The sequence below is a fragment of the Capricornis sumatraensis genome, chromosome 14 (assembly GCF_032405125.1).
Source record: "Capricornis sumatraensis isolate serow.1 chromosome 14, serow.2, whole genome shotgun sequence".
Lineage (NCBI taxonomy): Eukaryota > Metazoa > Chordata > Mammalia > Artiodactyla > Bovidae > Capricornis > Capricornis sumatraensis.
In genome coordinates this window covers 63,243,677-63,258,387 of record NC_091082.1, presented here as the reverse complement: position 1 = coordinate 63,258,387, position 14,711 = coordinate 63,243,677, and the positions used below count along the sequence as shown (strand labels likewise).

The window sequence follows — 14,711 nt, the reverse complement described above, 5'->3', positions numbered from 1 at the left end:
CAGAGGATGGCAGATTCTCTACAAATGAAGTTCAATGAAAAATAGTCTCACCGCCAGAAGCCGAGGCACAAACAGACGATGCCCCATCCCCAGAAGTTCCAGCACTCGACACGCATACTCATTCACCAGCTTGCTCCTCTCGTCGTGCATGTCCTGGGACTTTTTGACGGGAGCTGTGAGCTTAGCAGCTGGGGCTGGGCAGGGCACCCCTTCTTCCATGAGCAGTAAGTAGGTATCCAGAATGAGAAAGCAGGATCTCTTATCCACAATTTTGAGAACTGCGGTGGGAGGGGAGCCAGGCTTCGGTCTCCCCGGGAGCACGCACAAGACAGTCTGTGATGGGAACTGCCAGCTAACGTCTCCACGAGAAAAACATTTTGGCTAAATTATCCACTGTGAGAGAGCCCCAGAGAAGACTGGAAATGAAATCAAATGCTGATCTAAATTAAAAACAACAACAACAACAACAAAAAATGGCAAAAGCAATCAAACGCAAGAAAATGGCCAAGAATGATGCAGTAGAGTTCACATACATGTGTAAAAACGGACAAGATGCTTAGAAGGGTCTAGCATGAGAGAATGTGTGAGTGTGTGCTATGCATATGTGTATGTGAGACGGTGTGTGTGTGTGAGAGAGAAAGAAGAGACAGCAGCAGCGGTAGCCAGGAAGCCAGGGCAGTTGTGAAGCTGCAAGGAGAAAAGGATGAGCTCATTGCAATCCTTGGTTCGTGACAAGCAGAGCTGCTGTTGCTGCTGCTGCTGCCTCTCGCTGTGAATCAGTAATGAAGGGGTAGGGAAGGAAGGGGAGGGAAGAGAAGGAGGTAGGTGAATGAGCATGCAGACTGTGTCTCGGGGGAGAATGCTGTAATAGGAAGCCAATGGCGAGCCGTTGGGCAGATGCACTTCCCCTCCCAGTCCACCTTCAATCAGTGTTAGGCTGACAGCTTATGCTGTTGAATCCTAAACCCACAGACAGATGAACTAGCTTCTCCCAACATGTGATGCTCACAGGAAAATCAGCCAGCCTGCCGGCTAAAAGACTGACCTTTACTCACTCCTGCTTTCTAATAACGATGGATGCCAGTCTGATTTTATACCACATATTTAAAGTGGGAGGCTCCAATCCTCGTTAGACCACTGAAATTTCTAACAGAAGAGAGGCTTAGGGGAAGATGACAAAGTATGGACAGAAGAGCAAGGACCGAGGAGCTAAGAAACGACACACCCTCAAGTTGAAGTGTTTATGCAGTAATGACTTTTTGCAGTGCTAGGATATGCAAAAGTAACACGTCATTCTGGGAAGGCTAGCTGCAACTAAAAAGAATATTTTTTTTAAATTATGTTTATTTTTTATTGAGGTATGGTTGATGTAAAATATAAGTTTCAGGTGTACAACACAGTGAAAATGAAGGTTTTTATAACTATATAATATGATAAAGCATAAAAATCTACAACATTATAATAAAAGCATACCTTTAAGGAACTATTAAAGTTGAGATTCTCAAAGTAGAAATAACTTTCCTAACCTAAAGACTTTGATAAACACTCAGTTAATAGTTCTAAACATTGTGTTGATATCTTCTGGTCTAGTCCTGCCTTGTAATAAGATAACTGAGAGTTATCCATAGTTTAAAATTTTACAATCTTAGCATTGCAGTTTTACATTAATTTCCTTGGTATGAACGATCAGTTGTCACAAAATCAAGGCAAAAGGACAAGATCCTCACTCAGTGTAGTTTCTTAACTTTATCCTGACAATTAACTAACACATACCCAGAATCTTGGTGCTAAATCTCTGGCGTTGGACATGAATACCAGACCAGCTTCTCCATGCAAAACTGTAGCATGGTACAGAGTAATGGGGCTAGGAAAGCCAGAGCAAGTTCCTTCTCAGTCTTAGTTTCTTAATCTGACAAATAAGAGTTACGGATCTCATTTATTGACATAAATCACGATCATCTCTGTGATAGTGATTACTAAATCACATTAATTACAGAACTGAAGATTAAGGGAAATGTTGCCTTCTTTAACAGAATATTGTTTGGTTTCTTTTCCCAAAACTTCAGGAGAACATTATTTTGGTTAAACATTTAAAGTATTAATTAACAAAATATCTTAAATAAGATATGTATATATTGCTGTCAAGCCTTCTATTTCTTCCAAAAATTATTTCTCAAAAAATATACAGAAAATGCAGCAGTGGCCACAGGACTGGAAAAGGTCAGTTTTCATTCCAATTCCAAAGAAAGGCAATGCTAAAGAATGCTCAAACTACTGCACAACTGCATTCATCTCACATGCTAGAAAAGTAATGCTCAAAATTCTCCAAGCCAGGCTTCAGCAATACGTGAACCGTGAACTCCCTGATGTTCAAGCTGGTTTTAGAAAAGGCAGAGGAACCAGAGATCAAATTGCCAACATCCGCTGGATCATGGAAAAAGCAAGAGAGTTCCAGAAGAACATCTACTTCTGCTTTATTGTCTATGCCAAAGCCTTGACTGTGTGGATCACAATAAACTGTGGAAAATTCTGAAAGAAATGGGAATATCAGACCACCTGACCTGCCTCTTGAGAAATCTGTATGCAGGTCAGGAAGCAACAGTTAGAACTGGACATGGAACGACAGGCTGGTTCCAAATAGGAAAAGGAGTACGTCAAGGCTCTATATTGTCACCCTGCTTATTTAACTTATATGCCGAGTACATCATGAGAAACGCTGGACTGGAAGAAACACAAGCTGGAATCAAGATTGCTGGGAGAAATATCAATAACCTCAGATATGCAGATGATACCACCCTTCTGGCAGAAAGTGAAGAGGAGCTAAAAAGCCTCTTGATGAAAGTGAAAGAGGACAGCGAAAAAGTTGGCTTAAAGCTCAACATTCAGAAAACGAAGATCATGGCATCCGGTCCCATCACTTCATGGCAAATAGATGGGGAAACAGTAGAAACAGTGTCAGACTTTATTTTTGGGGGCTCGAAAATCACTGCAGATGGTGACTGCAGCCATGAATTTAAAAGATGCTTACTCCTTGCAAGAAAAGTTATGACCAACCTAGATAGTATATTCAAAAGCAGAGACATTACTTTGCCAACTAAGGTCCGCCTAGTCAAGGCTATGGTTTTTCCTGTGGTCATGTATGGATGTGAGAGATGGACTGTGAAGAAGGCTGAGCGCCGAAGAATTGATGCTTTTGAACTGTGGTGTTAGAGAAGACTCTTGAGAGTCCCTTGGACTGCAAGGAGATCCAACCAGTCCATTCTGAAGGAGATCAGCCCTGGGTGTTCTTTGGAAGGAATGATGCTAAAGCTGAAACTCCAGTACTTTGGCCACCTCATGCGAAGAGTTGACTCATTGGAAAAGACTGTGATGCTGGGAGGGATTGGGGGCAGGAGGAGAAGGGGATGACAGAGGATGAGATGGCTGGATGGCATCACCGACTTGATGGACATGAGTCTGAGTGAACTCTGGGAGTTGGTGATGGACAGGGAGGCCTGGCGTGCTGTGAATCACGGGGTCGCAAAGAGTCGGACACGACTGAGCAACTGAACTGAACTGAAAACAAACACACACCCCACACACACATAAGAAACACCTGCATTTTTACCTTCTTTACATAGTGGAGTTCTGCATGAACTTTTGTTTGAAAAGACTGTGTTACTGTGTGAACAGCACTGCCTTAGTAGCTTCACATTTAAGAGCAAGGGGATATTTTGACTTGAACAAGAAGGAAGAATTCAGTGACTCCTTAGCTTAAAGGACTTTTTTTAAAATTATTGACTTTTTTTTTTTAAAGGATGGGGAGTTGCTCCCATGTATGTGACTTGGTCTCAAAGAACACTAGCAGAAGCATTATTTTAAATTTATATAAACCAGAAACAAAAAATGTATTGTCCAAAAGAACTCTGGTAAAAAAGAAGTAAAAAAGTAATCAAAAGACTTTGGAACTATAGGGTTTGGCTCTGATGCACACAAAAGAAGTTAAAATTATATGTACTAAATATTAAGTGTGATAATTAAAATATGATATTTTAACGAGCAAACCAGGTTATACTTCAAACACATAGGTACATTTAACAAGATGCTGTAAACTATAAACAGGTGGTAATACGTTTCAGTTTTCCCAGTCTCTCCATCATTCTTCCCCTAATGTACCTATTATTCTTGAAGAGAGAAAAGGCACAGTCAGCCTGAGGCTCTGGGTGACTCCTGCTGGGATGGCATAAGTATTTATAACGGGTCAGGTCTTGGGTCCAGTGCACACCTCCTCCAATCAGGCTAAGGAACTGGGGTCACACTGGGGCCCTACTGAAGGCACAGGGGATTAGAGGAAGGAGCAGGAGGACATGGGGGCAGGTCTAGCTCACTCCTCCTAGCAGCCCCTGAAGCAAGATCCTGAGCCAGAAGGTGCAGAACTGCCAACAGTGGTGGGTGGAGAAGGGGGAGCTGCTGACAGCCTGGCTGGAACTAGGTCCTAGGGCTTCATTCCCCGGACAGGCCAGTAGAGAGTGAAGCTGAAGATGAGGAGGCAGCGACAGCACCGAGTGACCACAACACTGCCATGGACCCAGAACATGGCAAAGCTGGCGGAAAGGGCAAAGGCGGTGATTTCAAATGCTGGGTGGCCCACCAAGCCTGGCAGGTGTCCGCTGTCTGCCAATGACCTCACTGTTTTCAGGTTGGTTTCCCCTTAAGAATAGGCTGTTGATCAGTATCAGGTAAAGCATCACTTGGTAAAAAGAAAGAATGTAACTAGTGATTTCTGAAGCCCTAGAAGAGTGAGTAATCTCAGTGACCATTTCCCCTTATGCCTCCCCAACTCCCTAAGTAAATTATTTATCACTCATCAGATTTAGCAATAAATACAGAAAACTTTTGAAAGACAAATTTTTGAGTTATATAGTGGGCCAAAAATGAAACCAATGATAGAAAAGAAACTCTTCTGCATTAACCAGTTAACAATACATGATTTCTCATATTTCCTTACACTAGGAGATTTTTTAGAAAATTCTGTAAAGTAAGTTCAACAGCAAACTGAAGATAATATGGGAAATGTGGATGAGTCATCCTATGAGGCAGAGTGAGAGAGAGGTAAAGAGGGCCAGGCAGTGGTCCCAAAGCTATCGTCTAAAGAACAGCAGCCTCATGCTGGAGCGCTGGAAGCAGGTGCATGGTGGTGCCGTCCTAATTAGAGCTCTGGGCTTGAGTGCGCTTCCTGAGCCACTCCACTGACTGTGGCCATGTGCAGGACATAAATAGATTTCCATTGTAAAATGAAAAGCATACTTGACTTAATTTATGGAACTGTAATTAAGAACGCTGAGTGCATAGTTACTTCACGGGTTCAGTTCAGTCGCTCAGTCGTGTCCAACTCTTTGTGACGCCATGAATCACAGCACACCAGGCCTCCCTGTCCATCACCAGCTCCTGGAGTTCACTCAGACTCACGTCCATCAAGTCAGTGTTGCCATTCAGCCATCTCATCCTCTGTCATCCCCTTCTCCTCCTGCCCCCAATCCCTCCCAGCATCACAGTCTTTTCCAATGAGTCAACTCTTCGCATGAGGTGGCCAAAGTACTGGAGTTTCAGCTTTAGTATCATTCCTTCCAAAGAAATCCCAGGACTGATCTCCTTAGAATGAACTGGTTGGATCTCCTTGCAGTCCAAGGGACTCTCAAGAGTCTTCTCCAACACCACAGTTCAAAAGCATCAATTCTTCAGTGCTCAACTTTCTTCACAGTCCAACTCTCACATCCATACATGACCACAAGAAAAACCATAGCCTTGACTAGATGGACCTTTGTTGGCAAAGTAATGTCTCTGCTTTTAGGTTACAAAGGTGAAAAAAGGAAAACACTCCCCAATCTCAGGAGCTTCACATCAGGGAGGCATTCAAACACAAAGGTAAAGCAGGGCGTGGACTGTTAGGGAGGAGGAACACAGTGTGTTGTGATCTAGTCATGTCTCCGCTGTCTGCAACGGATGCAGACAGAAGTGGGTTTAGACTAGTGGGATTGGCCTGGCTCCAAATGTAAGAGTAATGAGAATTAAACAGATCTCTAAGAGCAAAGCAGGGCATTGCTTACAAATATCATCCTTTAGTCACATTTACTAACTGAATGACATGAGTGAGGTACTTAACACTCTCTGGGCCTCTGTGAAAAGGTAGTATCACCTACCTAGTCAAGTCACTCTGAAAACTTAATAATTGATGTATAGAAAGGAATTATCTCCTAGTGCCAGCATAGGATGGGCACCAGATAACCCTAGAATTTCTTTCTAGAAAGTCAAGAAAAGAGGAGAGCAAGTGTAAAATGCATCGTCTTCATCTGGGTTAGAGTCTAGAAAGACAAAAGGCTCTGGATGTTTTAACAGAGAGTTACCCAAATACTGATAAAAGATGCTCCTGTAAGACCAACTGCCTCTTTAGTTGAGATTTAGATGGCGAATAATAAGTAGCAAAAGGATCCATGCTCTTCTCAACTAGGACAGGTGAAACTTCAAAAACTCAATTCTCTATTTCTTTTTTGTCTTCTAGACTATTTTGAAAAAGCTGCGGCCTCAACAGTTTGGCAAGTTCCTAAGATCCAACAAGAATGGATACTACCCTCTCCAGTATTCTTGCCTGGAGAATTCCATGGACAGAGGAGCCTGGCGGTCTATAGTCCATGGGGTTGGGAAGAGTCGGACACGACTGAGTGATTAATGCTTTCACGTTTGTTTGTTTTTTTTTTTTAAAGATCCAACAAAAATACATAAATAATATCGAGTAGTATGGTATCTTGGAACTGTAAAAAACCCACAACTCACTCTGCCATTCAATTCTTGGTTCTGCTTAGCACTGTTCCTTGTGCTTCTGGAGGTAGAAAGAACATCAGAGACTGCTTCTGTCTTTATGGATTATTCAGGCTACTTGAAGAAAAGGCTAAAATGAAATGTAATGAGACCAAGTATACAACTTGGATCACAGGGAAATGAGTCTCTTTATCTTGTAGCTGGGACTCATACACTGAGGAATTAAGAGTTCAAAATAAGAAAGTACATAATTAGCTAATATCATGGCTGGTATGGGTACTTCAGCTTACAAGATTATTGGAACTCAAAGAAGAAAAAAGATCCTTGTAAAATATTACAGACTTACCTAGTTTTCTAGGAATGTTTAGATTCTTGTGACACTTTAAGCATAGCTATCTTGAAGGAGTTTTTTTGTTTTGTTTTACTTCTTTAGAAGAGAGAGCTTTTCCCCACCAAAAGCAATTCAACATTCTGAAGAGTCATGGCAGTATCACTATTACCTTGTTATCTACTCTTGTGATCAGATTTAAGAGTAATCATAATTTATTAATGCAAGAACGTCTACAGTCTCTTTGGGAGTTGGTCATTTTGCTCTGTTTCCTTATCTTTGTTGGTAGTTGGCTCAAAAGACTGCCTATTTATATTACTGGACCTTTGTATTTGTTTAAAAAGGACTACTTATGGTAAGTGAGAAACCTGAAGCTTCCAGGCACTCAGTTGGATCTTGTATTTTATAATCATACAGGATACAGGATTTTTTTCCATGCGATGTTAGTGAAAATATCTAAACACAGTCAGTTTCCTTTTCTTCAAGCTAATTATCCTTGTTGATAACTGGGTCTCCTATGAGCTGGTTTCTGGACCATTCTAGACTGTTCACAGTCCTACCTCCTGCTCCAAGGAGATGATTTTGTTGGACAGTGTATCTCAATAAAGTATTGCCCACACTAATATACTTGATAACTCTAGAATCATGAAATGATGATTTTATGATTAACAGAATCATCAAATAATGCAATGTTTTTAGACCCTAGAAACATCAAAGTCTAACACACACGTTCGTCCTACTGATGAAAAGACTGAGGTGGCAGGTAAGCGACTTGCTCACAATCATAAAACATGCCTGAAGGCGAGCCAGGAAGCCAGAGCCCCACTGCACTGCAGAGGACCTAGCATTTCCTGCTCTGTAACTTGCTCTCTTTTGGCAATGAAGCCCGTTTAAAAAAAAAAAACAAAAAAATCTCTCAGAAGGAAGACTGTGCTCCACCATTTTAATGGAACTGATCTGAAGCCTGGTCCTGCCATCTGACATGAATGAACCTAAGAGACTTAAATTTGAGTTGAGAGGAGGCTTCCAAAAGTCCGCCTTGATAATAGACACTTCTAAACACACACACTTGTGATAATAAAGCACATCTGCCTTCTAGTTTTGAACTGAGAAGCACTCTCTTCTTCAATCATACAGAGAAGCTACACCCTTGGCCGCTAGGCCATAGTGTCTACCTAAAAGCAGCTTTTTTGAAGCCATGTTAGTGATGAGCTTGAAAATGGAAGCTAACATGGTTCATTCATTCCCTCCTCTGGACAGATTGTGTGAGGTTCATCTTTATTTTCAAATTGAAGCATAAAGCATAAATGGTAGCATAGGTCTGTTTTTTTAAAATTATTTAATTAATTAATAGGTTGGTGCAAACATAATTGTGGTTTGGGACCATGAATTTTAAGTCATTATAATAACTAGGCTCAAACACATCTTTATTAATCAAAATAGGTACCACTACAATCAACACATTTTTGTCAACAAGAAATAAGTGTGTTTATTCCTGTAGTATAAAAACACATCCTTCGGGATTCCGTGAACTCTTGGAAAGCTTCTTCTGCCTCCTGCTGGTTGTGAAAGCCTTTTCCCTGTGAAGTTGTCAATATGCTTGAGTCAGCAAGAGGTCAGGGGAATATGGTGGATGAGGCAAAACTTCCCAGCTCAATCCGTTTATCTTTTGATAAACCAACCTCGTGTTGGTTGTGTGATATGCACTTGGGCGTTGTCATGGAGAAGAATTGAGCCCTTTCTGTTGACCAATGCCAGCTGCAGACATTGTAGTGTTCAGTGCACCTCATTGATTTGCTGAGCATACTTCTCAGATGTAATGGTTTCGCCAGGATTCAGAAAGCTGAAACAGATCAGATGGGCAGCAGACCACCAAACAGAGACCATGACCATTTTTTGGTACAAGTTTGGCTTTAGGAAGTGCTTTGGAGCTTCTTCTTGGTTCAACCACTGAGTTGGTCATCACTGGTTGTTGTATACAATCCACTTTTTGTCACACCTCTCAGTCTCATTGAGAAATGGTTCACTGTTGTTGTGTAAATTAAGAGAAGACAACAAAAACTACGATTTTTAAAATCTGTGGTCAGCTCATAAGGCAACCACTTATCAAGCTTTATCACCTTTTTAATTTGCTTCAAGGGCTGAATGACAGCAGAATGGTTGATGCTGAATTCATTGGCAACTTCTGGTGTATTAATAGTTGTAAGAGGATTAGCTTCAATGATTGCTCTCAATTAATCATTGTCAACTTCTGATGGCCAGCTACCATGCTCCTCATCTTCAAGGCTCCTGTCTCCTTTGCAAAACTTCTTAAAGCACCACTGCACTATACATTTGTTAGCAGTTTCTGGGCCAAATACATTGTTGATATTGAGAGTTGTCTCCGCTGCTTTATGACCCATTTTGAACTTAAATAAGAAAATCGCTCAAATTTGCTTTTTGTCTAATATCATTTCTATAGTCTAAAATAAATACAAAACCCACAGCAAGTAATAAGTCATTAGCAAAAAACATAAAGCGACAAGTGTGCGTTAAAATGATGTATAACATAACCACATTTAGTTAAGAATGTACTTCAATATCAAATGGCAAATTTCAACGATGCAAAAGCCGTGATTACTTTTGCTAATGATTTACTTCTGGCTGCACTGGGTATTCATTTCTGGCGCAGGTTTTCTCTAGGTGGTGAGTGGTGGCAACTCTCTAGCTGCAGTGCGTGCGCTTCTCACCGCAGTGGCTTCTCCTGTTGCAAAGCACAGACTCTATGAGTGCGGGCCTCAGTAGTGGCCTCCTGTGGGCTCAGTAGTTGCGGCTCATGGACTTAGCTTCTCACGGTATGTGGGATCTTCCCGGACCAGAGATGCAATATGTGTCCCCTGCATCAGCAGGCAAGTTCTTAACCACTGGATCACCAGGGAAACCCCAAAGGTCTGTTTTTTAATTTTAAATAGAGATTAAAATGATGACATATTGAATCGAGACTGTTCCTTGATGATCTCAAGCTAGACCGGCATTTTACTTTTTTTCTGTATTTTGTCATTGTTGTTGAAAATAATGAGGTGCTATATTCATCTTGATAAGTTGTGAATTGCCTCTTCCTCCTGCTCATGGTCCATCTCCAGTTTCTATTAAATTTTCTATCTCTGGAATCTTTGTGTTACATAGAATGGTAGGTGTAGTTTAACAGCTGTCACTGTGAAAAATAATATTTTCAGTGGACGAGTTATATGGGTCAGCTCATGTATTAGCAAGTGAATTTGTTTCCACAAAATGAATATGTCAAGATAAGGACATTCAATTTTTTTTTGGAACAGCTAAGTCCATGTTCTGAAATCAAGATGCTAATGGACTACGCTAGTTCCCTCTTCCCTGCTTCCCACTCATGACTCCGAATGGATTCAGTAGAATTTCAAAAGTAGCAAGCTGGTGAGAGTGGAGGTTATTTTTTCCTTTACTTTCACTGAAGGTGACTGGCTTTCTCTCCACCTCCCTTGCGCGTTCAGCCCTGTATACACTGAGTGTTGCCACAAGCTGTCTTGCAGGATGACAGTAACAAATGAACAAGTATGTGAGGGTCTTTACTGCTTGGTGGGCTCCTTCCCCTACCTCACACACATATTTGTTTCAAGCAAATCCTAACAAAACAACTTACACATCACAAACTCTTGATAAACATTTAAGTGACTGAAAGTATAAAGAATAATAGTTACCATTTATTTGGAGCCTATAACAGCCATGAATTGGGCTTCACAGGTGGTGTTAGTGGTAAAGAACCTGTTTGTCAATACAGGAGACATAAGAGATGCAGGTTCGATCCTTGCATTGGGAAGATCCCCTGAGGAGGGCATAGCAACCCACTCCAGTATTCTTGCTTGCAGAATCCCATGGACTGGCAGGCTACAGTCCATAGAGTTGCAGAGAGTCGGACACGACTAAAGTGACTTGGCACACACGCCACAGCCATGAATTATGCCAAGGCCTTACAGTATGTATTACTGCAGTTAATCTTAACAACCAAGTACACCCATTTTGGGCTTCCCTGGTGGCTCTGAAGGTAAAGAATCCACCTGCAATGTGGGAGGCCGGGGTTTGATCCCTGAGTTGGGAAGATCCCCTGGAGGAGGGCATGGCAACCCTCTCCAGTGTTCTTGCCTGGAGAATCCCCATAGACAGAGGAGCCTGGGGGACTACAGTCCATGGGGTCACAAAGAATCAGACACAACTGAGCGACTAAGTACACACACACCCATTTTTACAAAGGAGGCAGCTGAGCTTGAAAAAGAAGTGACTTGCTCAAGACCATGTAGCTACTAAATGGTACCTGCAACTATAATTTATATATCTGATATATAAGTATTTTAAGTCTAGTTGGAGTTATTTGAAACAAAGAAGGAGGTGGAGGCTAGATCCTAGAGGATAGTCAAGGTAGTCCAGTGGAAACTACAGGATTTTCATAGTCATAGTCACATAGAGTGACCAATGTGTCACTTTAAAATTTTTATTTATTTATTTTAATTGGAGGTAAATTACTGACTAATATGTCTTGGTTCTAAAAGAAATGACAAAAACAAAAACTTATGCACACTGTACCCTGGTGATCTTACCCATACCTTTTTTTGACTACTTGACAACCCAATCCTGAGATCAGCCCTCTCTCCAGGGCTCCCAGTCTATGAATCTCTTCTTCCTGAACAAATGCAGCCTCACATGCAAATTAATCCTGGTATGTCCAAGGTCACCATTTCTTCCCCAATGCAGGTCCTCCTCTTACATTTCCCATCCTAGTGAACAGTATCCTCATCTACCCCATCACCCTAGCAGACACCTGGGGGTCATCCTAGAGTCCTCTTTTTAACTCCACTTCTCCCACTCAACCCATCATTCAAGTCTGGTTGACTTAATCTCCTCATCATCTCTCAAAACTATCCTCTCTTCTTCATTCCCAACGCTTCTGTTTTGAGTTCAGCTTTAGTATGACATGCTGGGACTTCTATAATCTGTGATACTCAAGTTACTTGAAGTCACCCTCCCTTTACATAGCAGGTAACTGTATACCATAATATCTTTGTTCTTGCTCTCTCCTTTTCTTGAGCTGTGCTTCCCCTCTAGTTTCACTTACCTTTTCCTTATTTGTTACAAGTCAGCTCTTGTATTACCTCCAGCAGGAACCCTCCCTTGATCCTAGGGTTGGCGTGCATGGCCTTGCTGCTTGGTCTCTTTCCACCTCTGCTATCTCTCGTAACACTTCTACTTTAATGAGCTGCTACTTTAAGTATCAAAATCAACACTTAGGGTCCTTCTCCCCTACTGAGACACTTAGAGATAGGTGTCATCTATTAGTCTTCTTTTTGTCCTAAGAACTTAATAGAGGCAATTACTTGAGACACAGTGACTATTCTATAACTATTTGTTGAAATGGTTCAGCATTCGAAATGGACAAAATAATATCATTCATGGGAGGGATAGATAAGCATTTCTCTGGATAGAGATATTGATGCTTTAATATTTCTGAGCCTTTTAATTTATTTTGGTTGTACCACATATCATGTGGGTCTTAGTTCCTTGACCAAGGATCGAACCCACGCCCACTGCATCTGAAGAGCAAAGTCTTAACCACTGGACCACCAGGAAGTCCATCTGAGCCTTATAAAGGGTTATTCCCTCTTTCTAGAATGTTTTCCTCCATTATTTTTTCTTTAAAAATTATAACAATCCTGCAAACTGTTGTCATGGAAAAAACAAAAGCTGAGATATCAGCGAGACCTGGCTTTAAAACCATAATTTCAAGTCCAATTAGTTGCATGACTTTAGGAAAGTTAACCTCTCTGAGTCCCACTTTCCATAGTAATACTATGAAGTTGCTAATGTTTGTTTCTAGCTTGGTAAACTGGGATGCTGGTAAAAACAATCAATAGGGAAAGTGCTGGGGACAAAGTATGGAGGATGAAATTGGTAGAGAGGAATATGTGGCAATCCATTGGAGATGTCCCATAGGCTATGGGAAATAGAATATGGAACCAACAGATGGGTTTAGGAACCACTGGAAGTCATATGCAAGGTGAAACAAGGGAATAAATGAAGTAAGTTAGGGAACTATGGAGGTTATGAAGAGAATCTGCCTGCAATGCAGGAGACCCAGGTTCGATCCCTGGGTTGGGAAGATACCCTGGAGAAGAGAATGGCTACCCACTCCAGTATTCTGGCCTGGAGAATCCCATGGACAAGGAGCCTAGTGGGCTATAGTCCACGGAGTTGCAAAGAGTTGGAGATGACTGAGCAACTAACACACATGGAAATTATGAAGAACTGTTCTCACAGTATACTTGGGTAGTCTTCTTAATCATCCCAGATGTAATTTAATAACTAATTGTATAATTATACTGTTAGGGAAATGATCAACCCTACCAGACAGAAAAGTTCCATAGCTGCATTAATTTCACTCACCAGTATGTCCCAGCACTCAGTAGAGTAACTGCCTATGGAAGGAGCTCAGGGAACACTTACTGAGTTGATGAATGATTGAATCTCACATCACACTCACCAATGGATATTCTAATCATATGCTTTTGAAATCTGGTGACTAAAATAAATAGTAATGTGAGACTATAAGCTCCTAATGAAAATGTCCTGAGGTGAGGGTAAAAACAAAAATCTTGTAAGTTCCTACTGTGGGCCAGACCTTGTATCATCTGCTTCCATGCATGACCTCACTTCATTCCCATAATATGTTATAGTACCATCACTGCTAAAACAAAGGATTTGCTCATGGTTTGAAAAATCAGTGTGCCCCATCTCTGCAATATCCTTGATTTCTCAGTTCCCTTCTGCCTTTTAAACCCAATTTATCTGTAAGTCTTGTCAGCCCTATCCACAAAACTATCTGAAATCTGTCCTCTTTTTCCATCTTAATTGTCACTACCTTGATCTAAGGCACCATCATTTCCTGACTGGGCTTGAAATAACATCTTAATTAGTCTCTTTGTTTCTGTTCTTGCCTCTTTTGAATCTACATTCCATACGCTAGAATTCCTCAATCAAAACAATGTCTTAAAACCATAAATCACATCAAATTTCTTCCTGATTAAAACTTACACTGGCTTCCCATGACTCAAATGCCAATGTATTTCTGTTCTTTATAAGTCTCTAGTGATTCAGCCCCTGCTTAAATCTCTGACCACAACTCCATCCTCTTTACATCTTGCTCACTCACTCACTGGGCTCCAGCCACACTAGCCTCCTTTCTGTTTCAAACATATAAAGCTTTTCCTGCCTCAGGGCCTTTGCACATGCTGTTGCCTCCAATTTACATATGGTTGGTTCCACAGCAACATTTGACTCAAACGTTATCTTGCTCCTAGAGGACTTTTCTTACCAGATTTTCTAGTGGCAGGTAGTAGTACCACTCACATTCCTCTGTATTCTTTCTTTCATGACACTTATTACTATTTGAAATTGTTTATTCCTTTCTTATGTATTATCTTTCTCTGCAACTAGAAAGTACCATGGCAAAGCTCACAGGGGAGAAGAGAGAGCATTTTTAAATTATCTTGATTGACAAACTATTAGAAAAATATAACCATAACATAAG

At 41.2% G+C, this 14,711-nt stretch overlaps 1 protein-coding gene across 3 annotated transcripts in view; it reads right to left on the bottom strand.

The window, feature by feature from the left end:
* The window catches only part of RABGAP1L (RAB GTPase activating protein 1 like), a 721,006-nt gene that overhangs the window by 156,722 nt on the left and 549,573 nt on the right, over positions 1–14,711 (bottom strand). Inside the window, exon 1 of one of the 3 annotated variants that reach the window (XM_068986469.1) lies at positions 52–219. The exons of the other annotated variants lie outside the window; for them this stretch is intronic. Within the exon in view, the coding sequence (XP_068842570.1) occupies positions 52–219 (168 nt within the window). Of the gene's footprint in view, positions 1–51; positions 220–14,711 lie in introns of those variants that run through there. 3 annotated transcript variants of the gene reach the window in all.